Source organism: Schizosaccharomyces osmophilus, chromosome 1 (assembly GCF_027921745.1).
Source record: "Schizosaccharomyces osmophilus chromosome 1, complete sequence".
NCBI classification, from domain to species: domain Eukaryota; kingdom Fungi; phylum Ascomycota; class Schizosaccharomycetes; order Schizosaccharomycetales; family Schizosaccharomycetaceae; genus Schizosaccharomyces; species Schizosaccharomyces osmophilus.
The window spans coordinates 1,928,677-1,953,511 of record NC_079238.1 but is presented as its reverse complement, the minus strand read 5'-3'; the positions used below and the strand labels follow the sequence as shown (position 1 = coordinate 1,953,511).

General features: G+C 39.5%; 12 protein-coding genes across 12 annotated transcripts; 4 read left to right on the top strand and 8 right to left on the bottom strand.

Annotated features, from left to right (window-relative positions):
- Positions 1-392: 392 nt before the first annotated feature.
- On the bottom strand, positions 393-1,630 carry rfc5 (DNA replication factor C complex subunit Rfc5; the record flags this gene model as incomplete). The annotated part of the gene is made up of 4 exons (XM_056179678.1): positions 393-426; positions 480-1,134; positions 1,187-1,379; positions 1,436-1,630. 4 exons carry the CDS (start codon positions 1,628-1,630, stop codon positions 393-395), a joined length of 1,077 nt encoding a protein of 358 aa, XP_056035400.1.
- Positions 1,631-2,451: 821 nt separating this feature from the next.
- On the top strand, positions 2,452-3,860 carry wdr74 (ribosome assembly factor, WD repeat protein Nsa1/Wdr74; the record flags this gene model as incomplete). Its single annotated transcript, XM_056179677.1, has 4 exons — positions 2,452-2,491; positions 2,543-2,661; positions 2,795-3,334; positions 3,384-3,860. 4 exons carry the CDS (start codon positions 2,452-2,454, stop codon positions 3,858-3,860), a joined length of 1,176 nt encoding a protein of 391 aa, XP_056035401.1.
- A 226-nt stretch (positions 3,861-4,086) lies between these two features.
- On the bottom strand, positions 4,087-5,778 carry SOMG_00883 (protein with a role in clearing aggregate protein; the record flags this gene model as incomplete). Its single annotated transcript, XM_056179676.1, has 1 exon — positions 4,087-5,778. One exon carries the CDS (start codon positions 5,776-5,778, stop codon positions 4,087-4,089), a length of 1,692 nt encoding a protein of 563 aa, XP_056035398.1.
- Positions 5,779-6,847: 1,069 nt separating this feature from the next.
- Positions 6,848-7,294, top strand: mbf1 (multiprotein bridging factor Mbf1; the record flags this gene model as incomplete). The annotated part of the gene is made up of 1 exon (XM_056179675.1): positions 6,848-7,294. The coding sequence occupies one exon, from the start codon at positions 6,848-6,850 to the stop codon at positions 7,292-7,294; it is 447 nt and encodes a 148-aa protein (XP_056035399.1).
- Positions 7,295-7,822: 528 nt separating this feature from the next.
- On the bottom strand, positions 7,823-8,763 carry fic1 (contractile ring-membrane anchor Fic1; the record flags this gene model as incomplete). The annotated part of the gene is made up of 2 exons (XM_056179674.1): positions 7,823-8,620; positions 8,716-8,763. The coding sequence occupies 2 exons, from the start codon at positions 8,761-8,763 to the stop codon at positions 7,823-7,825; spliced, it is 846 nt and encodes a 281-aa protein (XP_056035396.1).
- Positions 8,764-10,545: 1,782 nt separating this feature from the next.
- atf1 (DNA-binding transcription factor, Atf-CREB family Atf1) lies at positions 10,546-12,210 on the top strand (the record flags this gene model as incomplete). Its single annotated transcript, XM_056179673.1, has 1 exon — positions 10,546-12,210. One exon carries the CDS (start codon positions 10,546-10,548, stop codon positions 12,208-12,210), a length of 1,665 nt encoding a protein of 554 aa, XP_056035397.1.
- Positions 12,211-13,132: 922 nt separating this feature from the next.
- isp4 (plasma membrane OPT oligopeptide transmembrane transporter family Isp4) lies at positions 13,133-15,547 on the bottom strand (the record flags this gene model as incomplete). The annotated part of the gene is made up of 1 exon (XM_056179672.1): positions 13,133-15,547. The coding sequence occupies one exon, from the start codon at positions 15,545-15,547 to the stop codon at positions 13,133-13,135; it is 2,415 nt and encodes an 804-aa protein (XP_056035139.1).
- A 1,909-nt stretch (positions 15,548-17,456) lies between these two features.
- rpl26 (60S ribosomal protein L26) lies at positions 17,457-17,837 on the bottom strand (the record flags this gene model as incomplete). The annotated part of the gene is made up of 1 exon (XM_056179671.1): positions 17,457-17,837. One exon carries the CDS (start codon positions 17,835-17,837, stop codon positions 17,457-17,459), a length of 381 nt encoding a protein of 126 aa, XP_056035138.1.
- Positions 17,838-18,243: 406 nt separating this feature from the next.
- Positions 18,244-20,016, bottom strand: app1 (phosphatidate phosphatase converting phosphatidate to diacylglycerol, App1; the record flags this gene model as incomplete). The annotated part of the gene is made up of 1 exon (XM_056179670.1): positions 18,244-20,016. One exon carries the CDS (start codon positions 20,014-20,016, stop codon positions 18,244-18,246), a length of 1,773 nt encoding a protein of 590 aa, XP_056034847.1.
- A 537-nt stretch (positions 20,017-20,553) lies between these two features.
- Positions 20,554-20,952, bottom strand: pga2 (protein trafficking protein Pga2; the record flags this gene model as incomplete). The annotated part of the gene is made up of 1 exon (XM_056179669.1): positions 20,554-20,952. One exon carries the CDS (start codon positions 20,950-20,952, stop codon positions 20,554-20,556), a length of 399 nt encoding a protein of 132 aa, XP_056034843.1.
- Positions 20,953-21,236: 284 nt separating this feature from the next.
- On the bottom strand, positions 21,237-22,269 carry ask1 (DASH complex subunit Ask1; the record flags this gene model as incomplete). Its single annotated transcript, XM_056179668.1, has 3 exons — positions 21,237-21,995; positions 22,057-22,204; positions 22,253-22,269. The coding sequence occupies 3 exons, from the start codon at positions 22,267-22,269 to the stop codon at positions 21,237-21,239; spliced, it is 924 nt and encodes a 307-aa protein (XP_056034840.1).
- A 381-nt stretch (positions 22,270-22,650) lies between these two features.
- meu25 (Schizosaccharomyces specific protein Meu25) lies at positions 22,651-24,546 on the top strand (the record flags this gene model as incomplete). Its single annotated transcript, XM_056179667.1, has 1 exon — positions 22,651-24,546. One exon carries the CDS (start codon positions 22,651-22,653, stop codon positions 24,544-24,546), a length of 1,896 nt encoding a protein of 631 aa, XP_056035134.1.
- Between the last annotated feature and the right edge of the window lie 289 nt (positions 24,547-24,835).

Below are 24,835 nucleotides of genomic sequence, written 5' to 3'. Positions count from 1 at the left end.
TCATTGGGTATATTGCCGCCTTCATACCCAAACTATCTTTTATCCACCTCTTATCAAGTAATTGCTCCTTATGGATATTCAATTGAACAATTCAATTTCGGTATTCTCTTTCAACTTGATTTCCTTTCATATCCCTTCAGTATGTTATGATTCACCTTGGTTCTGTTTTGTTCCATCGCAGGCTCTGTCATTTAGATAGCTTTTACAAAACAGAAAAAAAGTATAAAAATTAGATGATGTTTTTCTTTTTTTTATATATATATGATGAAAATGCATTAATCTTTTGATACTAAATTTGTAGAAGCAAAAAACCACCTCTTGTATTTTGAGCATAAAGAATAATTGACATTGATGTTTTCTGTAAGATATTTCTATAGCAAAAAGGGAACTCTCTATAGAGAAGGAAGCTCCATTCCCAAAAGCAGCCTGTTGTAAATTAGTAATCGTTCTATCTTTCTTACAACAACTTCAACACGTACATGGTATAGGTTTTCATAAAATATGCAATGAACGCCTCCAAATGAAAGATGGATTTATTACCCATTCGAGCCCGATGCTCATAGTTCGCAACTGACTGGATGAGAAGCGGGTGCATTTTAGCATCCACTTTCAGTAAAAAGAAACCGAGGAGTTCTTTGAAAATGATGCTTGGCGGAATACAATGAGAGAGAAGATCATATAACATGGAACGTACTACCAAGATTCGAGCGGGCGATTGTTCTTGAAGCATGGAAGTCCCCATTTGGATTATAAACGTTTGCCAATCCGGCAATGGTAATTGAGATCCATTGTCTGTTAACTGACGATTATGAGGTGACTTTGCATGAATGGTTTCTAACAGTAAAATAGCTTTTCTTAGATTGCGACTGCAGTTATTAGCTATCTTTTCGAGAAGAGAAGCCGGTGCTTCTAATTCTTGGGTAGCGAGAATTTGGGACATGACTTTCATAATGTCCGATTCGGAAGGTGCAGCAACACGGACCATTAATGTACGAGAGCGAATGGGCTCAATGATTTTAGAAGTTGAGTTAGCAACAAGAATAAGCCGAATATTATTCGAGTATTTTTCCATAGTCCGACGAAGAGCTGCTTGCGCATCTCTTGTCAATTCATCGGCTACATTGATGATCACCACTGTCTTGCGTTAGCTTACCCATATAAAAGCTTCTGTAAAATAAATCATTACCTTTAAATCTCTTTTTAGCCTGTACATCAACCTGCGCAGATTGGGCAATGTCCTTCAACAACTCCTGCATGACAACTCGATCATAGTTTCCAACATCACTAGGCGTGATCTCTATGTGATGCAAACTTGAAACAATATTTATTTGGATTTTACGATTACTTGGAGTTAGAAACGTCCGCTGATCAATTTTTAACTAATTTGAAGCATTAGCACAATATCGGATTTTGCTACAAGTCAAGGGAAACTCACCTTTTCGGCACCAGCGCCGTATAATTCACGTAGAATAGCAACTGTCCTTGTCTTTTTTCCTGCACCGCTTGGTCCGTAAATTAATAAATGTGGGAATTCATTTGTAGCTGCCAGAGAAATCAACCGCTCGGATAATTGTTTATGGTAATCTAAAGATGAGAGCGTTTTTGGGCGATACTGGTCTAACCAAAGCATTTTGGGATATCAAAACGCGAGAATACTTGTTGTTTTCAAGTTGCGTGTGAAGGACAAATCTTTGGAACAGGACTGAAATCCGGCATAAACTTGAGAGCTCCAGTATTTCTTGAAGTGTTAAATTATTTTAAATCAATCTTTTAATTTTCGATGTTTTGACTATAATTTCTCACAAGCTTCAGCAACAATGATATGCAATCTCCAATTGGTTTCGCTATACGTTCTCTTTAAGGATTGGACTTTCACTGCTATGTTTACAACTATCATTAACAGTGAACTTGGTTTTACTTAGAGCAAATAAAAGTGTTTCAATGCGGATTTGGTAGTATGGTTTTCAACGAACAGGTTTCGACAGTTTTCCTTTGGCACAAGTCGGAATCGCGTTCTCTTTTCGCTTAGAAAGTCAAATTGCATGAGCAAAGAAGGATATGTCGTAGAATTCTCCTTCTGATGCATAATCGAAGCATCAATGTCATTCAACCTGCTTGACTAGTGAAATCGATTTCGCAGGTGCCTGCAGCAAATTATTGAAAGCATTCTGTTTAAATTTTTCTTTCTTTTCGGAGAGAAAGGTACTTTCTATGCGGATATATACAGGCTGAAGCGCAAAGTTTTTTAAATACGCTTATTCTCCAGCGTAACTATAACCAATTCCAAATCACTACAATCTTATTTATCTATTTAATGCTATTGATTTCCATTTTCTCCATAGTTTTGGACCTTCTGACACAGTGATCTATGCAAAAGAGGTTTGTTGTTCTGCAATCCCACAGCACACATCTTCCTCTTTCGAGAAATTGGTTTAACAAGGGGAAATTACCATGAAATTGCTTTGTGGAGATGAATTAGGACAATTAAAATGTAACTTGATTCCTTTTTTATGGATTTTTAGCTGATACTGATGATTTTTAGTAATTGAATTAAAAAAGGGAATTGACGCTTCAAATCCAGATTCTGAAGCTCCTAAGATTCAACGCTTTGGAAAGCTAGATAAACAGAACGCAATTTTATTTTTCTGTGAGAACGAAAATGTATTGCATACCTTTTGTTTTGGTAATTTTTCAGGGATCAAACAAATTGTGCTATGGAAAGCATAATATGTATAATTTTGTCCTTTTGAGAAATTTCCTTTATTATTTCCAGGAGCTATATTAACCAAAATAGTATGTCTACGTCGTTCGTAAAAATGCTGCTATTGAGTGCTGGGATTTAAGAAAAGAGCCCCCAGTCTTAGTCAGTCTATGGCAATTGGATGAAAAACTTGTAGAGAATGCATCTATTGTTTCCTTCCAATATGCTCATGGATGGCTTATGGTCGCTTTGAGTAGTGGAACAATCGTGTTCCGAAATCCGGAATTAGGTGAAGTACAAAAGATCCAAGTTTCTTCACCGTTGTCCTGTGCTACCTTGCATCCACGAATTGCTGGTGTCCTTGCTATTGGTGGAGAGGAAAACGATGTTTCTATATATTCGTGCAACCCTAGCTGCTCTTCCTCGATTGACTTGTCGACGTTATGGGATCAAAGCAAGATTGTTCGTCTTTTCCAAGGAAAGAATGTAAAAAACAATGCTTTAGATCTTCGGGTTCGTGTTTGGGTTACAGGTATTGTTTTTACGGAAGAACTCTTCAACGCCATTGATGGCAAAAGTGAAGACGATTCAGCACCAGCTTTTCATTTTGCTACTATCACTCATTACGGACAGGTATATTTTCATTGAAGCTTTCTGAAACTTTTTACTAACTATCTAAAAGTTGAGATTTTATTATACTAAGCAGGCGCGACGACCGATCTATAGTACCGATATCTCTACATCTGAACTCAACCGTGTTGGTATTTTGCCTTCTGTAAATATGTTGTATTTTTCTGATAAGCGCGCCCAAGTCATTGTGTTCGACCCAATAAATAAGAAAATTGTGGGGCGTTTTCAAGGTGTTAAAGGCTCTGCGTCTTGCATTCATAACCTTGGCGATCTCGTCGCTATCGTTGGTCTCGACAGACATCTTCGAGTTTATGATGTCCATCGAAATCATTTGGCTAACGCGTACGTTAAAGTAATGCCTACTAGCATTTTGCTTCTCAACGACCGTGATGAAGAAGTCATCAAGGAAGAAGAGAATCGCGCTGCGAAAGAAGAAGAAGAAGAAGAAATATGGCGCAATATGGAGCAGTTGGACGACAAGGAAGAGAAAAAGGATGGCAGAAAGACAAAAAAACAAAAGAGATCGTGAAATTGGGTTTTTGGAAGGAAACGGATTTAATAAAATATATTATGGTTTTTGGAAAGTAAAATTTTGTTATTCATATCTACGCATACATAAAAGCTTCCGCTTTACTACTCTTATGTTATTTAAACTTGTAAAATTTACTAACTGGTAGTCTATACAACAAAAAAACTGGTACCTTTTTTTTTCTTTTTCAATAAATTAACCTCATGAAAACATTCAAACCTCATTATTAGGCTTCTTGAAGGCATTGTCGTACAACATGTCTTGCTAGTTGAACCCGAATAGTTAGCCGACTTTCAAATTCATTGTCACCTCCAAAATCACGAGCAGCTTTCAAAAAATTATCACATTCCTTCAAAGAGTTTTTAGATAGACAGTCAATTTCGAAAAGGACGACTGCCATTTCATAGTGAGCAAAAGCGATAGCCCAACTTTCAGTGGGTTTTGTAACTTGACACAGTTTTTGAAGAAGGACCTTGCTTTCATTCAGTTTTCCTAAATTTCTCCATAAAGTAGCTTTAACTAATGCTTGGCAAACATCATCACCTTCATCTTGCCAAGGCTGGACTCGTTCCACATCAAAATGAGACAGTTCTTCCACATTCATCCGTCGAAACCCGTTCCAAACGTAAATGAGTTCATACAAAGGAGAAAAGCCGACATATTCTGCCAATCCACCTTCATTGCCAACACTAGCTCTTCGTTCGGAGAGTTTCTTCACTTTTCGTCGTATATAAATATCCAAAGGAGCAGTCTTATCAGTTAAAAGCTTACCCAATGGTTCAAGTAGCTGAGATGCGCTCACTAAAGCCTCGACATTAGCATTGGCTTGCACATCTTGCAAAAAGCATGCGGCAGCAAAGTATGAGTATAACCCTGCACTAGAATCATTTAAGCTAGATAATTTCATAAAACTCCGTGCACCATCGTTATAACGATGAGAAAATGCACAATCCAGAGCGTGCTCAAATACAATTAAAACTTCTAATTGCATAAGTTTAGGCGGCGGCTTTGACATAAGGTCATTCAAAACATGAATGGCTTCAGTTTGTTTCTTAACCATGGAAAGCAACTTTGCTTCATGCAAAGGCCACATTGGGCCCTCAGGGTGAGTTTCTCTAATTTTGGAGAGAATATCAAAGCAACGGTGAACGGGCCATCCATCAGGCTCGGTCGGTGTAACTCTATAAATACTGCACAATTGCACAGCACCACTGTAATATTGAATGAGTGCTGCAAATGCTACTGCGGCAAAGAATCCAGAAGGTCTCTGGAGTGCGGGCATCCACATATAATTAAGAGCCATGTCCCGGTCTCCCTTGTAACCTAGCAAGCTCAAAATGGTAATCATCTTTGGAGGAAGCAAAGAAATCAAAAGTGTAAACAATCCCGTACACAAAAGAGTTCCCGTCTGTACATACTCATTCACCGTATCGATATCCTTGTCATCTGTGCTTTGAAAAGCCTTAGTAAAGGACTCAAAATGACGCTTGTTTATTTTGTTAAATATACCATGGGCTTTACGAAGCTTGTATACTGACTTTACACTTGTTACGATGGACTCTGAGCAAAACCCTATAAGGGCGGACAACAAGAGCATGAGACCAATGGATACACGATACTCGATTCCAGGATCAAATGTACAGAGATAAAGGTTGTTTTTGGAAGCATAATCCTTGTCTTCTGTAAGAGCTTTAATGGCTATATCGATTTTATTTTGAGATTCCCCAAACCGAGAAGGCTCAAAGGTTAAAACAGCTTGAATAAAAGAGACAACAGCCTGGCCGCTTAGATGAAAGGAGGTATTACCATTATTGAAAATTTTGACAGCTTCATCCATTTTGTCATCCAAGATATGATTTAAACCACGGATGACGGACAAAAGAGCCGGTAACCTTTCTTCTTGGTAGGAATTGTACATATTTTCAGCTTTTGGTAGAGAAGGAAAAGTAAACTACTCTTTAAGCGAAGCAGGAATAAGAATGGAGGGAGAAAACGAAATGAAAAGCGTTTGTTTTTCAAAAAATAAAAATAAAAGTATCAACTCAACAGCAACAGCAACAGCAACAGGGAAACCCCTTCAGGAAATAGATATCAACCCGTAAGAATACAAGATTCCCTGAAATTGTGACTGAGCTGGTTTTAAAGAACGAACACCAAACGTCGACGTTTGAAAAGCAACTGCACAAGTGGGAAGGCGAAGACTTTCAAATCAATTTGGCTTAGCGCAGCTTAGGTGGGTAAGGAAAAATTGAATGGGATGTTTACCGTGAACGGAAGGAGAAGCAGACCAGGATTTCTTGCAATCAAAGGTGGATTCAAAAGTTTGCCAATTCAGATAAAGGAAGAAACGGCAAAGAGCAAAGAAAGCACGTTTCGAACAATTCAACGAAACCTCGGCTAGTAATGATCAGAAACTCCTAGAAATGGATTTCAAGGAATAATCAACAAATTGTTACTATGAAACCAAAGAGGCTTTTTCACGCTTTCACGCAAGAAAAGAAGAATCCACAAGAATGGTAAAAAGCGTAAGACAACGGCAATTCGGTGTTCCGTAATGGTTCCCGGTAATTTGGTAGCAATTCCAAGCACTAAAATGATACAAAAAACCTCAAGCTTCGTGTAGATTGTTGTTTTTGATACGTTTCAAATCAGCCCTTCTCATACCAGAGTAAGGTGTTTGTGAATAAGCAAACCTGCTTGACGTCAATATACAATCATGGAAGTCATTGCATAGGAAGAAAAATTCATTTAGTGAAATGGAAAAGCACTGCCGAATTTCATGGATTTCAAGGTCGTGTTTATACTCGTTGTGGGTATATTCCGCATCAAAAAAGTTTACTCGCTAAACAGTTTAACAAAAGATTGCAAAATTCCCTATCGAAAGCTTCTAGCACTTTCTTACGTTTTAGCGGCAACATATATATATGTGAATCACACAGGGAGTTCACATTTACCAACTCAAACTCACAAATAGGTCAATTAGAAATATGTCTGACTGGGATAACGTTACAACCATTGGAAGCCGTACTGGACCTGGAGCACGCACTCATGTTGCCAAGACACAATCTCAACTCAACAGCGCTCGTCGTGCTGGAGCCGTTGTTGGCACTGAAAAGAAGTATGCCACTGGCAATCGCTCTCAAGATCCTGCTGGACAGCACTTAACCAAGATAGACCGTGAAAACGAGGTCAAGCCTCCATCGACCACCAACCGTTCTGTTGCTCAAGCGATTCAAAAGGCACGCCAAGACAAGAAATGGGCACAAAAGGATTTGGCCCAAAGAATCAACGAAAAGCCTCAGGTCGTCAACGACTATGAAGGTAGTCGTGGTGTACCTACCCAACAAGTTTTGACCAAGATGGAGCGTGCTTTGGGTGTGAAGTTGCGTGGTCAAAACATCGGTGCGCCTTTGGGTGGCCCTAAAAAGAAGTAACCGATAGGGGAAAAGTCCTTCTTGTTAGATTTGCGTGGTTATTGGAAATCATAATCACTGTCTTTTTAACGAAAGGAAAAAAAAAAGAGAGAAAATATTAAAGAAGCTTATGTTTTTTGTTCCTTTGTTTAATGATGAAAATATTTATGTCCCTTTTTCGGAAATTGCTGTTGAAGGAGTAAACGTGCAAGTAATGAAAGTTTAAAAGTTTGAATATATAAGGAGCGACAATATCGTTTTTGCCAATATGAATGTTCAAGTAGAAAACAACAGCTGTTTTATTTGTAGCAAAAAAAAGCGGCATGCATGATAAATGTCTATGCAGAGAGGATGAAAGGAGAATGCAGTCAAAAACGAAAAGCTTTGTATAAGAAGAAAGGGAAATCTATTGTAGAGTGTAGAATGAGAGGAAGGTATTTGAAATGAAAGAGAACAACCCAAAAACAAACGAAATTGAAAGAGAGCAAGAATGGGTAGAATGGATAAATAGTAGTCAAGGGAATAGGACATGCAAGACACCATAATATTTTAGCGATAATAAGATGAGGGAAACGAGTCCCGATGCGATGTGTGAGGAGGAGGAACTGGAGGCAGAGGGTGATAATTGTCGGGATCCTCTTGGATTATGGGAACGGGTGGAAGAGTGGAATGAGAATATATCGAAGGCTCGTCTATTGGAAATTCGTCGACGGATTCCGGATAGTCATTCTCGTAATAATATTCGTCAACCATGGAGGGAGATGGGAAAGAAGGCAATTCGTTTGCTTGGTGGGAAAAGGACGATGCATCGTCAAGGAAATCGTTATAGTCCTGAGAGGGACCGATTGGGGGAGTGGGAAGAGGATGGCGCGTCTTTTTCGTCTTTTTAGTGGAAATGGACGGATCAGAGGCAGAAGTCGGTAAAGAGGCCAACGTAGCAACACTAAATTGGGGGAAAGGAAGAGAAGTCGTAGAAGTGGAAGGATTGGCGAATTTGAAGTAATCGGGGTCAGAAGGGAGAAATTTGAATTGAATAGAGATTTCGCCAGCAAATTGAAAGTCGTTTTTTAATTCATACCATTGGCTTTGCTCGCCTTGGTTGAGAGCTTTTTGAAATGAAAGTACGGTGTCACCGATTAGATGGGCGTGTTTCCGGAATCCTTGATGGTACACGTACACCTTCATGGTGTTGTAACTTTCGCTGCGAATGGGAAATTCCAAAACCGCATTCCAAAAAGGAGCTTGCCCGCTCCGTTTATCGGTATGGGTACGCTTTACAATTTCTCCAACACGACAGCTACAGTAAGGGTTTTGTTTCCCGATAAGAGCCTTGTTGGGCAAATTTTTCTACATGGTCGGGGTTAGCAAAGCCAGAGAACAAGACGAAGAATTCAGCAATTTAAAGCACACCAAAGCAAAGCGCACCAAAAAGCAACACTTACCGCATTTGCAACGCGTACAATAAGGGTCCCTAGTTGCTTATTTGACATTGTATGCCATGCCAAATCTGTTAGCAAGAGATTTTGATTTTCGATACTCCTTCAGCCTACAAGAAAGGAAAAAGACAAAAATAAAATAAAAATAAAAATATTCTTTTATTAGCAACACTTGCAAGAAGCCTTTGTCGAACTCACAAAAAAATGGCTGGTAAATTCAAAGTATTAGAGCGCGTCGCAGTAAAAGGTAAACAAAAGCTGTCAAAAAACAAATGAGAAGGCTAGAAGTAAAAGAAACCAACAAAAAGGTGAAAAGAAAATAGAGTAAAAAAATACATAAAATAAGAATAAACAACTTTTAATAAAGAAAATTCGTGGAAACCCCATAAAGACATTTTCTTCATAGAACAAATTCATTTATTTCCTAGAGGAAAAGGAGGAAAGAAAAGGTTTCTGAAAACCCAACGCCTCGATACAATTGCTTGCTGTTTTATTACCAAAGTTCCTCCTTTCAAAATCTTCGCTTTCTCTTACTCTTTTTCTTTTTCTTTTCTTAGTCGTTTGTTTACACTCCCCCACAGTCTTCATACACTTTTGCCTTTCTCTCTCCTATGTCTTTGTCTTGCTGCTACTTTTCTCTTTCGTCACTGTAACGTGTAAGGGCTCGTTTTTCGTGTTTAACATTTAGTAAACGAAGATTAACGAAGGTTTACTTTGCTACCTTCGAGACCTTCATGGAATCGGTCTAAAGTACAACAACATATTATCATTGGCTTGAGCCTCCTTCAGAAGTAACACATGACGTAGACTGCTTTTCCAGAATCCGAGTTGCTAGAACCTTGAAAAGAAAACTTGCCATCTACTATACACGCATTCAAGAACTTGGGAGAAAAATAAGAAAGAAGGCCCATTGAAAGTATTTATGAGCGACTTTTCTGAACAAATTTGACGAGTCTTTGATTCTTTCAGTTTTTGAGCGTTGACCGAGTTTTTTCATCATTTTTATATAGTGCTCATCGCTTAAGTACATCTGAATAACGATTTCATCAGTTCATGACGAACACTTGGCTCTCCACCCCAGACCTAAACCAAATATAATTTGACTTGATAATAAAGTATCACTGCTTTACTTTGAGGTAAGAATGTTGTTGGATCAGGGTTTCGTCATGAAGGGAGACAACGAAGGTTGAGCTGTTGTGTGGTCTTTTGCTAGTGAAGAGGAAGAGGAAGAGGAAGAAAAGGGAAGCTGCCATAATGCTACGACGAGTGTTCTGTTAGCAATTTTGATTCACATATATGTAATCACTTTTGACTTTTTTTTTTCTTTCAATTTTTGAATGAAAATTTTTTCGGTGCTTTAGGTTCTTTTTTTCCTTCCTTTGACTTTGACCTTGACTTTTTCTTAATTCCTTTTATTCTTTTGCTATTGCCATTATTATTGCATCTAAAGAAAACAGCCTTTTTTGATTTCTCTCCCTTCTTGTACAAGAACCATGATTCCCATGTCTTTACATTTCAAATTTTAAAGTTACTAACATCTCTACTCTAGTTCCTCGTCACATTCTAGTACATTAGTTTCCGTTTAATCGACATCCCCTTTCATTTATTTTCTTTGACTTTGTTTAATTCGTTCTTCTTTCCTCCTTAACTGGCACGTTTGTTATTTACTTTACAATTTTGGAATTCAATTATTGAATTGGAATTTTCGGTCTTCTTCTACTGTCATCTATTGTCGTATATTGGTACTGAACACTCTGTAATTTTACTCGTTTATTTATTTTTGTTTTTTTTATCTATATTCACCGATTCTTACGTCTACTCCATTTACTTTTCATTATGTCTCCTTCTCCCAATAACGCGCCGAACAACTACAACTCCTCTGAAGTCCCTCCCAACCTTAATTCTAATTCTGCCGTGAACAAAAATAACCCTTCTGTTCCCAACAACATAGGTATCCCTTCTGCGCAACCGCCTCAGCAACCGCAATCGAACGATGGTGGTGATCCTCTTGAACAGCCTGCAGGAGTGACTCCTTCTTTCGTTGGTTCATTAAAATTGGATTTTGAGCCTAACCCTTTTGAGCATTCTTTCGGTTCTACTCCTTCTGTAAATCAACATCCAGGTACTTCTACGAATCGCCCTGTTCCTTCCGCAATCCCTCCTTCCCTTTCCCGAACTTTACTTCCTCCCGTGTCTTCCATCGCCTCTCCAGATATTTTGGGTGCTCCTGGTATTGCTTCCCCACTTGCGTATCCTGCATGGTCTGGGTTTAGTCGTCCAGGTGCGCAAAACCCCCTTTCTCCTGCTATTTACGATGCCACTCTTCGACCTGACTACCTCAACACTCCTTCTGACCCCGCTTCAATGGCTATGGGATCAAGGTTCTCCTTTGGTACTGGATTCACCCCTGGAGGCAATGAATCTTTTCGTTCTTTTCTAACCCCAACAGGTGCTAGTTTTCCTGCTCCTTCACCCGGAACTGCTAATCTTTTAGGATTTCAACCCTTTGATTCACAGTATCCTGATCAGTATCGTTTCACTCCGAGAGACGGCAAGCCTCCTGTTTCGACTGGTACAAATGGAGAACAGTCTGATTACTTTGGTGCCAATGCTGCCGTTCACGGTCTTTGTTTACTTTCACAAGTCCCTGAGCAGCAAAAAATGCAGCAATCCATTCCGCATGAGACGGATCCTTCGACATCGGCGGCTGTTGCGAATTTGCTGAAACAATCTCAGTCTCAGCAATCTCAGCATTATCCCGAGTCTATTCGTCCGTCTTTTACACACAATGGCAACAATCCCATGGAACACCAAAATATGGGCCAACAACCTTATTACATGAATGCCAACCAAATGCGTGGTGATATGCAGCCTTCCGTGTATGGCGAAACTGTCAACCCTGCTGATCCTTCTCTCAATTTACGTCCATCCAACAATTATGGAATGCACATGAACAACATGTCTCACATGGGACGGGGTGGAGGCAGAGAGGTATCTAGCAACGGTATGCCGGTTCAAGTCAAATCTGAAGTCAGTGAACATCAGGAATCACAACCGCGTGCTATACCGCGTGCTATGTCCGGTAACTCCAATGTATCTCCTTCAGGATCTCCTAGCGAGACTGACATGAAGGATATTGACGGTTTTAATGGTGATAGTAGTAATAGTAAAAGTGGCTCGACTCCTCGTCGAAATTCGAAAAATGAAACTGATGATGAAAAACGAAAAAGCTTTTTAGAACGCAATCGCCAAGCTGCGCTCAAGTGTCGCCAACGCAAAAAGCAATGGCTATCCAATCTTCAAGCGAAGGTTGAATTTTATGGCAATGAAAATGAGATTTTGAGCGCGCAGGTTAGTGCTCTCAGAGAAGAAATTGTCAGTTTGAAAACACTGTTAATTGCTCACAAAGAGTGTCCAGTTGCAAAAGGCAATTCTGCAGCGGTCGCTACAACAATCATCGGCAATGGTGATATGTCCCAACGGATTAATTTAGGTTACTAGTTTTAGTATTTAATCGTGAATGGGAAATCCACACCTTAATTGGCTGATGTGGATTTCAAAAAAAAAGCAAGCAATGCCACAGAAAGGCATTCCCTAATTGAAATAATTGTTTGATACGCTTCGTTTAATTATTAATGATTGCTATGGTTTTGAAAATAAAAGCCCTTTAATTTTCAGTGCATCTTTGTCGTTGCTGAAATGCTTGTATGGACTTGAATAACTTGTTTGTTACATTTATCGATTTTTTCAGCTTGACGCATGAAATCAGTTTTATTATGTTTATGTGAATGTTTTCAAACGGTCAATGTTTATGTATGAGAATACTTTAAACCGTTTACTGTTTTACTATAAGAAATAAAGGATGTCTGCAATGACGTCTTTTGAAATCGTGAAAATGCCTAAAGAAGACAAAATTGGCAGAGTATATAAACAAAAATATAGAATACATTTTTTGGTTGATTCTTTTCAAAAAAGCGTGTAGTTTTTGGTGTTTGCTGGATAACAGCCTTCATCATCATCATCATCCACTTGGCATCCATCCATAGTTGGTAAATCGTAGAAAGACACAAGCGTCAATCGATTTTATGTTTAAACAAAGCTCTACATACTACTTGCTGAATTTTCTTCCCCTTTTTACCATGATCATAGAGAGAAGAGATACACGATTGTAGCATGATTCTTACAAAAGGACATTCTTTTCATAAAACGAAAATAATGATTATTCAGTATATTATATATCACATAAATAAAACGTTGAAAGCGAATATAAGATAAAACACATAAAGCAATGAAGCATAGAAAGCTATTAGTATAAAGTAAAAGATAAAGAAGAGATATCGGTATCAAAATTAGCAACAACTTTCAAGACAGTCCAGTCCGTCCACCTCTATAAACGGAAGAAAAACAAAAAAGAACATCGTTATTACCACTTTGTGGGTCCAAAGAATTCGCCGGCAGTTTCATTCACGGTCTTTAAGACGGCAGTGCCACTTGCATCCATGGTATCAAACGCACCAACGTTGCCCCACCAGCTTGGAAAGCTAACATTCGGGAGTTGGAGGCAGAAAAAGATGATGATGAGGGCCAGCTCCATACCGGTATCAAGGGCAGCGGACAAATTGAAGTTGTACTTTGCCCACCAACTATAGAATCTCTTCTTGATGAAGTAGTTGAAGAAAATACCAATGCCGCACCATACCAAATAATTGGTAGGGGTAGCAGGAGGCAGCATACCCGTACCACCAAAGATAATAGGAGCACTGAGCTTGCCCCACCATCTTTGAGGCCATTTTTTCCATAAAGCCCAAAACAAAACGGTTGAAAGAGCACCAGCAAGCCAAAAGTATTGCAAATTAGTGTAAAGATACTGGCCGGAGAACATGCGTTGAGGACCGATTACACCCCAAATAACGGAGGAATTAAAAAAAGTTTTAGCGCCAGGGCAGGTGTAGCCATCAGTTTGACCAGGATCACATACGTTTTTAATGTTACCGAGAGCCCAATCTAAAACGCCGATTTGAACAAAGCAGGACCAAATACTGGCAAGGGTTTGAGTCCAAAACATCATTCTTGGAGGAACCTTCATGTAGTGACCTAACTTGAGATCACTGACAAAGGCCAGGGCTTGTGCTTGAGTGATGTAGCCAACAGTCTTAAAGATCATATTAGCCAAAGGATGACCGGGATACATGTAACCAACGATATATTCGGTAAAGACATTCATGCCAAGCTCGACGTTGGTAATGGCATAAATAACACCAACAGGTATGAACCAGACGGCGGCGAAAATCAAACCGACAATGACGACCCAAGCAGGAGTTTCAGTGGGCCATCCATAGCAAACGCCCATCATCATACCGAAAAAGGCAATGAAGATGGACAAGTACCACCAAAAGGGGACTTCTTTGTACTGTTCCATAAGGCGTTCATGGATATCTGGTTTCGGAGGGTTGCGAATGCGGGCCCAGATATCCTTACCATAATAGAGGACGACGTGAAAGATAACGGCACTCATAGAAGCAAAGGAAAGACCAAAGGATACGGCAGAAGCGCTAGGCATAAAAAGAGGGGAGTATTCTTGGAAGGACTTTAGGTCTAATCTGAAGTCTGGGGTAAGAATGCGACTAACATTATAAGAGCTTCCGAAATGATCCACAATAGAATTACTGCAAATGGGAAGATAGCTTCCATACCAGACGTTGCTATAGTGAACACCAAGAGTGACGATCCAAAAGAAAAGGACGGTGCTGATTAAAGTATTAAAAATGGCATCAGAAGGAAACATAAGAGGAGAGCTCAGATAGCCACTGATGGAGTTCCAGTCAAAGGTGATGGGAATTAAGGAGATACCGGTACTTTCACCAAAAAGTTGGTTAACAACGGGACTTTTGGGTTTAATCCAAGTGACCCAAGCAAAAAGAGAAAGGGCGGTAAAGATGTAATTAGGGAACCAAGTCCAAAAAAAGCAACCTGCGAAGGCGATGAGAAAGAAACGATAAGCAGAAATGTTCCAGCCATTTGCGCTTTTGAGGTGAGCAACCTTGCTGGGTAAATGCAAAGTTTTCATAAGGGCACAGTTGACAAGGTTGCTGGGCCAAACCATGCTGGCAGGACGAACCAAGATTTTACGGGAAACACCTGCAAGCCCATAGCCGATGAGTTGGGTAGCGAGAGTAAGACAGATTTCATAACCGAAACCGAAGCGTTGCTTATAAAAAGCGCGTTGAGAAAGGATAATGTCTGTGGAATAAGCACTACCAAAGGAGACGGAAGACATGATTACAATGAGGGTATGTTCCTTCATATTGAAGGGAGCAGGTTTGAAATTGAAACGGAGACGGCCAATGCGAAATTGGCGGTCGGGGAAGATGAGGTCCCAACCCTTGAGACAAGGGTAGGCGACGAGTTGAGCGATGAGGACAGTGATGGTGACTGGAGGGTTTCTGAGAGAGAAGAACATATTGACGGCGGAACCGACAGTAGCAAAGAGGAAACCGATGGTCCACATACGGATGGTATTACAACGCATTGAAGGATCATCGGTAGAGGGAACGGAGGCACGAACTTCTGGATAGGGGGAATCGTTTTCAAGGTCGACATATTCACCTTCGACGATGTCACCCTTTTCGATATCGTCGGAAGAGCGAGAAGAGATTTCTCCCTTTTTGTCTTTGTCTTTGATGGGATAAGCATTGACATTGGCATCCTTGTTGGATTGTTTGACGGAATTTAGAGAGGTAGAGGACTCGGAGGCATGGATTTCCTCGCCCAGTCCTCCATGGGAGGGGGAGGAGATGTTGATGGACGAGGAAATCGAGGCATCAAGGGTGGAAGCCATGGGAAAGACGAGTGAAAAGTAGTTGAAGAATTAAGTTTCGTAAGGAGGAATCTTTAGACGAAAGAAAGAAAAATAAAAGAAGAGAGAGAAAAAAAAAAAAAGAGATGGAAATAAAACTAGAGGAGAAAAGAAAGAAATAGACTCAACATGTGATGGAAAGGGAAGAAAAAAGAAAAAAAAAAGTAAAAAGTAAAAATCAGAAATACAAAAGGATAATAAGAAGAAATTTAAAGGATAATAAAAAGAAATCTAAAGGATGAATTCCAAGACACACTCGAGATACTTGTTTGTATTCAAAGGAGCGAACCTCGCCTTTTATGTCTTATTTTCTTCGTCTCCTTCGTCTCTGGATGGAGTTTATCAGCCAAAACAGGCTAAGTTTACCCCATAGCATATGGGAGGGGAAACACAAATCAAATAGGATAAGATAGACAAAACAAACCCGATAAACAAACTTACAGTTTTCATGAAGAGCATGTCGAGCAGGTGATTATCCAAACACGAGTGATTAAGACGCAAGCGATCCTCTATCAAATGTAAACAAACCGACACAGTTAAATTATCCTTTCTTTTCTATTCATTCCATTCTTTAATCGTTCTACTCTCACAATAACATGGAATGACGATAACAAAGCAAAAAAACAAACAAAAACAAACAAAAACTAGCAAAAACAAGCAAAAAAAAAAAAGAACCAGCTTTAGCGATCAATTGGTTGTGACTTGGTCGTGTAGAAGAATATCACCTCTTGCAATCAAAACCACGTGTAAAGTTCATGTTTATCTAAACGTTTTGCTCTAGATACAAAAGAAAACCCATTGCGTATCCACGTGACGCATGGCTTGCTATCTTCTTTCTTCCTTTGCATGATATGAACCACGACAGCGAACTATGAATACAAACTTTTGTTATCTCGCGTTCTCTTTCGAGAGTCAGGTGGGGGGAGGGGTGTGCTGTGTGGTGTCGTGCTATAGTAGATGTTTGTGAGGATGGCTTCCTTCGTATTGAGTGCTAGTCCTGTCGAGGTTTCCTAACGAGGGTTCCTTGATGTTTTCTTGAAGAAAAATGAAAAATGAAAAGAATCATCATGCATTGAAAAAGATTTTCTTGCACTTTTCGAGGTTTTTTTTTGTTTTTGTTTTTGCTTTGTTTATCTCTATCGCCTCTTGAATTCTAGCATCGCTGATTGATTGCAATCTGGATGTCTGGATATCTTGGCTGGTTGTGTTAGTGTCCTGGGATGCCCTGGGATGCCGTATGAGCGGCAAGCACGTAGTGGAGGAGGGAAGGGACGGGCAAAGACATAGAGAGAGAGAGAGAGAGAGGAAGAGCTGGATGAATGAATGTTGACATTTAAATAAAATTAAAAGTTGGACGAGACATCGCTGCCATACAAACATTGACATTGTAATTTTCTATAAAAGGAAAATAAACACCTTTTCTTACATACTATACTTCACTACCAAATCTCAGTCTTCCTTGTAGAAATTTTTTATTTCTCCTTTATTTTTCTTTCTCTTTTATTTTTATTTTTATTCTTTTATTTTTATTTTCCTATTATTTTCCTCCTAAAATTCCTCCTTACGAAACTCAATTCTTCAACTACTTTTCACTCGCCTTTCTGATACTTGCTTTTTTAAACATTCATACTCTTACTCTCCTCAATTGCATGTCCCCTCTCTTCAAACCAAACTACCCATCCGTTCATCTAGCATGGTCTGCAGAAAGGCATTCTTCTGCGCAGGACGTTTATGACAAAAAAAGTAGTTTGCTTTTTCCACCAAGATAAACCTGCACTATTTCCTTTTCTACACTTCAATCTACTCTCCAATTTCCCTACAATTTACTCTCTACTACCGTCAACGTCCCCCCATGTACGGTCCAGTGCTAAATAAATCCATTTTATAAAATTTACTCGACCTTACCACCCTTGCGAAGAATCAAGTTCTTACGGTCCTTGTCAAGGTGAAGCTTGTTGATCACAACCTTGGAGGCATCAATACCAAGAGGGCTAGAGGCTCCGTTGGCCTTTTCACGAGTCACACGCTCGATAAGCAAGAGGAACTTCTTACGGTAGACAGAAGTAATCTTGCCCTCACGACCTTTGTTGGATCCACGGACAACGGCGACTTGGTCATCACGACGAACAGGAAGGGAGCGGATGTTGTATTGCTCTCTAAGTTCCTTAGAAAGAGGAGCAGACATCAACACACGGCGAACAGAGGAAGGGGCGGCAAAGTGGGCCTTTCTCTGCTTGCGGCGAGAGTCGGATACATTCCTGGAGAACTTCATTTTGTGTCGTGGGTCTGGTGAAATTCATCTTCTCCTCCTTTCAAGGTTTGTGTCGTGTCAAGAAACAGTCACATTCTTCTTCTCTAGGTTAGGGCTTCTCTCTCCTTTCCCTTCGTTTGCCCTCCCTATCATCCCTCCTTCCACTGCGTTAGTAAACATCCCGTCCCATCCATCCATTTTCCTCTCTTTCTACACTTTCCAAATCCATAGATATTTCTCTTTTCCATACTTTCAATCTATCATCCATATTATGAATTCATTTATGATTCTTACTAAAATCCGTATTCCATACATCAATCATCATTTCTTGCTATAAATCCGTTTCGTTTATGAGATGGTCATCAAATCAAACATATGTCGTTTCTCTCTTTTGCCAAACCACAATTCAACTGCCTCTCCTCTACCCCTATAAATGCTCATCACTCAACTTCTTTGTAAATGAAACACACTCCTCGCCCTTCCTCCACATCACTATAGGAATCTTTTCTGCAACCTGTCCTCGTGCACGCGCCAATTGAATATACCAGTCCTGAATCGCTCCATTCGAGTATTTGGTACTCGAGTACGGTGTAAGATAATGAACATTTGGCAGCCTTGTCACCACATGCTCTACTTGTGTCTTGGGTTTTCGATACCCTGTATTCTTATCCTCCACGAAGATTCGGTACGTAAAGTACCGATGCAATTGAAGCGTCGAGGGCTCCGTCCCCTGCTCTTTTTCCAATTGGTAGTACTCTGAAGCGTGTTCAACATCCACATCTTTCTGCAGCTTTCTAGGTTTCAATTTGTCGGCAATCTCTTTTCCCTTACTTTGCTTTCTTTCCGTAGTACTAGCAAGATCAACACGGCTACAATCATTCGTACCTTGAAATCGCTCTTTCCCATGAAAATCGGTTTGCACGTCGCGAATAAAAATACCCAGCACCCGATCAGGGAAGCACGTTGATATTTCTGCATAGATGTCCAAATCTTGCTCTCCATTGTCACCAACCAAAAGCAACTTTCGATCACCAAGATTTCGTATGGTATGTAAAAGTGCCTCACGTTTGCGTTGGGCCGCAGGCTCGACCAGGTTTTGTATAACACTGCTAAAATGTCTCAACTGTAATGAGGAAATGAGCGGTATATTGCTGGTATCAAAAAATTCGGAAAGCATAGGCCAAAGCTGCCAAGGAGAGTTGCTTACAAAATGTAAAGTAGCTCCTAAATTTGTCATAATACGGAACCAGTCGGAAACGCCGTCTATGTGTTGACTGTTTAAAGGTGCTAAAAGGGTGTTTTCGGCTACTTTCTTCGACCCTTCCACTACCCTCGTATTTTTCACTGTGTCGTCTATATCAGAAATGATGGAAACACCTGTACGGCTCAAAACGGGAACCTCATTCAACACAGCGCGAGCTTGTTCGGTTGTTGTTAAAGGACCAACGGCAATGGCTTTCACTGAAAACTTGTTGTTCCTCGTTTTGAAGTACGGAATTGCCTCTTTTAATATAAAGTATCCATTTTGGTCTGTGATTGCTTGAAATTCAGCCACGCAGTGCTCCTGAAAACTGTCATCTGTAGAGTACACCTCGATTAAAACAGTCTTATTTTTAATCGGCCGACTTAATAAGTTTGCTGTTCGAGTGATGAAATTGTGTTCACACTTCTTTAGTCCTATAGACGCAATATAACTGCTCACCGTAGAAGGGCTCATGAATCTCTGAACAAAGTTGGATAAGCTATAATTAGAGCGAACCGAGGCGTTGGATTGACCTGGGGGCACAGTTTCCGACTCTTCTGTATGGTATTTCAAATTGGGTTCACTCTGCGAATGTCCTCTCATTCCTAATCCTTCGCCAGAATCGTTCGTACTTTCCATGAGAGGCGAGGTGTTTACGAATGTCGCCGTTTCTTCCTGAAGGCTCAAATTCGATTCCACAGGGTCCTGAGGGGGGAGTCCTACATAACGACGAAGAAGACTGACCATTACCCGGTCTTTTCGACTAAACGGTTTTGCATTAGGATCCTCTCGAACCCATCCTTGAACATGAACTGCTATTTGAGTAGGCTCTCTTTGAAATCCATTCCCCGAGGAGCTGATGAAGCATTGAGGAAACAAAGTAACCAAAAGGGAGGACGAGGCCTCTCGAGAAAGCTCTTCCGAATTTACGAAGAATCGTTTCAAAGAATGATACATGAACAAAACAGCTTACATTAGCTCCATCGAGACCTACAGTTCGTTGAAGCATTCGAACTCACAATCTCCAATACGGAGTATGCGTAAACATACGATATATGGTTAACAAAAAACTGCTTGGAGATTTACAGGATCAAAAATACTTTGCTTTCATCTTGTATTCTCATTTATATTAAGAAAACATTGAGCATTTCTACCCAACTGATGAAACTCTACAAAATTTACGATGATAGTGGAAAATAGAAAACTAGCGTAAATTCATCAAATAGAATAAAAACGGCACCTTGCCTTACAAATATTCCTTTAAAATATAATACAATGAAAGAAAGCGTAGTACAAATTTGAACAACAGAGAGGTTGGCAGCCTTTATGTAATTACACAAGAACACATAGTAAATAATAAAAAGAAACGAGTGAACGCCGATAATGCATTGAACAATCAAAGGAGAAAAAAACAAACTAAATAGTGAAAGAAGGAAGTTTTTCATTGAGCCAAATTAGAAGAGCCAATAACTCTTTACACCCGACAATAAACACCTAATCCTCCAGGTGTTCTTGGATGTCAGCGTCATCATTGTCATCGTCGGCATACGCATCCAAGGGAGACTTGTCTTGACTTTTGAAGTAATCATCTCTTTGCTTGCGAATACGTCGGCGAGCTGAATAGCCCCAGCGTAATTCAGCATCGGGATTCTCCTTTTCATCCTCATCATCAGTGTCAAATTCGCCATGGAACTTTTCTGTTTTGCCATGTGTCAATTCAGAGTCTACATAGTCACCCTGTTCTTCTGCTTTCTTGTGTCCCTTTTCTTGAAGTTTGGCTCCAATTTTCATCAAATATGGCCGTAATAAGAGATATCCACAAATGTAGATGCAGATACGAATCCAATCCGTAATAGTGTAGGATCGTAAATAACTAGTAACATCAATATTCATTTTTTATGTAAATAAAGGGAAATTGTGTCGAACTGAGACTCTTTGGATGGTTGGAATTATTTAAAGCCAAAAAACCCTTCCCTCCGTACATGTTCTACTGGCTTCTTCGGACTTGCTAGTAAATAACCACAATCTGGTATAACGAGTTGACTTTGCAATATGCAAAATTGTAAACAAACAAACAAAAGTAGAAAAAAATAGAAAGAAAAATAAACCGGTTATTCATAAAATCAATAGAAAGTCGTAGACATTTAAATAAAAGCGATAATGCACAGGCAAACTACCTAAAGTTCCCAACTTTCCTCTTTTATCATATTCTCATTGGAATCGTTCAAGGCATCAAATTTCCTTTGTAAAGAAAGACTTCGCTCACCATCGGTGGGATGGAATGAGTCACCTAACGAATGAGGACTAAACTGAATGGTTTTTGGAGGCGACATTCCATTTGGCATAAGGCTATCGTTGCTTTCATGTTCGAATTCTGAAAACATAGACAAAGCAGACTTCGATGTTCTTTCTCCAGGTGCTGAAATCGTTTCCATTTTCATGGCAATTGGAGAAGGAGACATTAAAGGAGAAGAATCAATGTCCATGTCTTCATATTTCTTCCTTTCGTGAGGAGTTACTTGGACGTGCCAGTTTGTGTCCAGCACCCTATGCAACAAAGCACTACGTCCAGTATGTTGAGCATTGGCAGCATCGATCTTTCGAGCTGGTGTTTGCAAACGTGCAGGTATCGGCGTTAAAGATGCATTTTCCAAAGAAAGATTTTCAAATGTTGTATCTTTCTTGGGAGTAGATTGTGTAAGTTGTTCGTCCTTTACTTCTTTTGGTTCAAAAGCTTCGTGTCCAAAAGAAGAAGGGATGTTTTGATAGAATGTTTCTGTAGAATCCTCATTTTCCTCGATTTTGGGATCGGTACTGCTCGTATATTTCAAATCAGACGGAACAAAGTCTTCTTTTGGTTTCTCTGCTCCTTGAACTGGTTCTTCGACTCCAGAGAGAGAGACACTTGCGCTCGCTTCAAAGAACTGCTTCCAAAACTGTTTGCATTAGCAACTTCACGTAAATCAATAAGGCATTATTTATCTCCATCATTCGTACCTTAGATGACTCCCAGATATTACTGCAACTTTTTGTATAGTTCTCGACGATTGGAAGAATTCGAGTCGACACTGTTCGATTACATTTCGCAAAATTGGCATCAATTTCGTACAATGCCAATGTAATTGATTGTTCCAATCTCTCTAATCTAAAAATCATTTTCTGTCAGCACATACTTTCCGTTTTTCCTTCATACCTTTCCAGTTGATTCATGGATGAAGCCACTCACGAAATAGACTTTTCTTTCACCCTCACAGCTAAGAAGAAGTCTAGTACAGTTTAAACAGAAGAAAAGTAAAAATGTAATACTTATAAATTCTTTAGATATTCTTTGAAGAATTTATTTTATTTGTTTATCTCTATATTTTCTACCGGCACAAAACAAAATCTTGTACGTGAATGTATTAATTTGAGGTGCCTTGTTTATGCCTTTCCATCTCGATTTGGTAAACGTTTAAGTGGATTTATTTACCAATTGGATTTTGGTCAAAAAATGTTTATTTTGTTTACGGATTATTCTTTGTTGCACTATTTAAGAAAGATGTAAACAACCATTATACCTGTCTTCTGCCAGTACCTAAAGGGATTAAAAAGATGAAGAATGGATCGGGGATTGACAATTCCTTCAGCAATGAAGAATTCCACTTAAGTGATGGGAGCCACAGCCGGCTAAACACTGCATCCTCAGGTAGTGCTGATACTGTTGTTAACGACAAACCGCCGACTCAAAATTTAGGACTATCCTTCTCCGATACCAATCTATCTAATCCCCCAAAATCTGCCTCTACTGAATCAATTTTATCTCAGTCAATCCTGAGCGAACCATCACGCTTTTTCAGATGGGTTAATAAAATCTCTCTGACCCTTCATTTAGGAACAAAGAATTCCTCAGCTTCAACTGCTGAAAGTAATTTAGCAGTTGATTCTTATAATGAACCAGTGGGCGACCCAGCGTTTATACCTGTCCTTAAACAGATTGGAGGTTTTGATGAAATCAGGGATAACCTAGTCATAACAGATCCCAATTTTGATGTTAAAGATTATGATGTGAAGTTTATGTACCTTCTCAGGAAGTATCTTTTAGACGGCCCTGATTGTGGTTTCGTTTTTAAGAATGAAAAGCATATGCCTGATGGACCAAGAGTTGCATCAGCAAAGGCTCATGCTGTTCTATCAGAGAAGTTGATGGCTTCTAAGCCAAATTCGACTTCTCCTGACTTCGGAAGCTCTCAGGCATCTGTCCATGAAGATTCTCCCATCGAGAAAAATGAAGAAAGCGTCAAATCAGTACTGGGTCAGCAGGACCTTAAGTCTTCAAATCACTCTGTTCAGATTCAAGGAACAAACGATCGTTTACGGGCTGTATCTCAGCTAGAGGTTATATGCGAAGAAACCGCAGCTTCGGTGGAGAGAGCTGACGGCTCTAGCCTTTTCTTGGCCGATTCTGAAACTCCGCATTATCATTTAGGAAATGAATCGAAACGTAAAGAGATTCTTGATTTGTATACAGAGCTAGCAAAAAACAATGATTTAGTTGCTGGACACACTTTAAAAGATACTTATTTCTTCGTATTTACAGAGGATAGTCTTCTTCCTTTAGAAAGGTTTGAATATACTCCTAAAGAACTTGCTTTGTTTAATATTCAACAAAAGGCTCATCGTTGGACATTTCGAAAAACCCAGGAAGAGCGATTAATTCAGTGGGAGCAGTTGCCTTTTAAGGTTGAAGATCTTCAACATATTCCTTTTATAGTTGAAGACAATACATTTGAACAAGATAAAACAGAGAGGCCTTATTCAATTCGAGAACTCGCTTACATGGAAACCCGTTTTATCGCTTTAATCTTCCCGAACGATTTGCAGAAAAGGAACTTTGAGTTTCATCGTACACTAGCAAGGGCGAGAGATTTCCAAACGCCCAAGGCCAGGGAAGATGAAATTGCTTATGAAACGGAGTTGAAGCAAAATCCCTCTAAATTTCTATATGAACTGGATCTTATGGAAAGTCTACCTGCGAATCAAAGGCGTGCTCTGTGGGCAGAGCTTGCTGACTTTTCATCAAAGCAAGAAACTGATCCCTTGTTGTCTTTATGGAAACGGCAAGTAATCAATTGTCGAATTGGACACCCCAAACTCCATACTGTTCCTATTTCGGCCTTTTTCTGCGTTAAAAATCAGCCACGTTTAATTGGAGTGAGAACAGCCAGTGCAACTTCTTTTTTCCACATTGATAGAGATTATACAACTTACGATTTAAGAACGCAAACATTTTTGAGAACCGCACCATCCCGGTCTGCTCAAAATTGGCTTCTTGTTATTCACCATTTGGAGTTTCTTGGCAGGTCGTTCCCTCATCTGATTCATCTTGACAAGTACTATGGTTTTCTTGACTATCAAATGGATTATTTTAGAACTTACACGGAAAACAATTTGGAACAACCGGTCAAAAGTACTTCAAATCTCCAAGAAATGTTAATGCAGCAAGTTTAAGGAACTTATCTATGTGTTCATGTTTTCGACTTGGACTCATGGCTTTAAAATATAAATGCTGAATGTTCTAATGCCTAAGTGTTTAAATTTACGATTAGTTAACCTATATAGATAACAGCTTATGTTAGGTTTTTAAGAAATAGTGTTTATGATTCCTCTTTTTTTCTACACAAATCAGCAAAATCGAAAGACTGCTTATTGAATCCATACTATAATAGTTAGGTGCTACTTATTTCACTTATTTCAATTAAGCGATTTGCTTTACGTTTTTTGTACTTAACTATTAAAT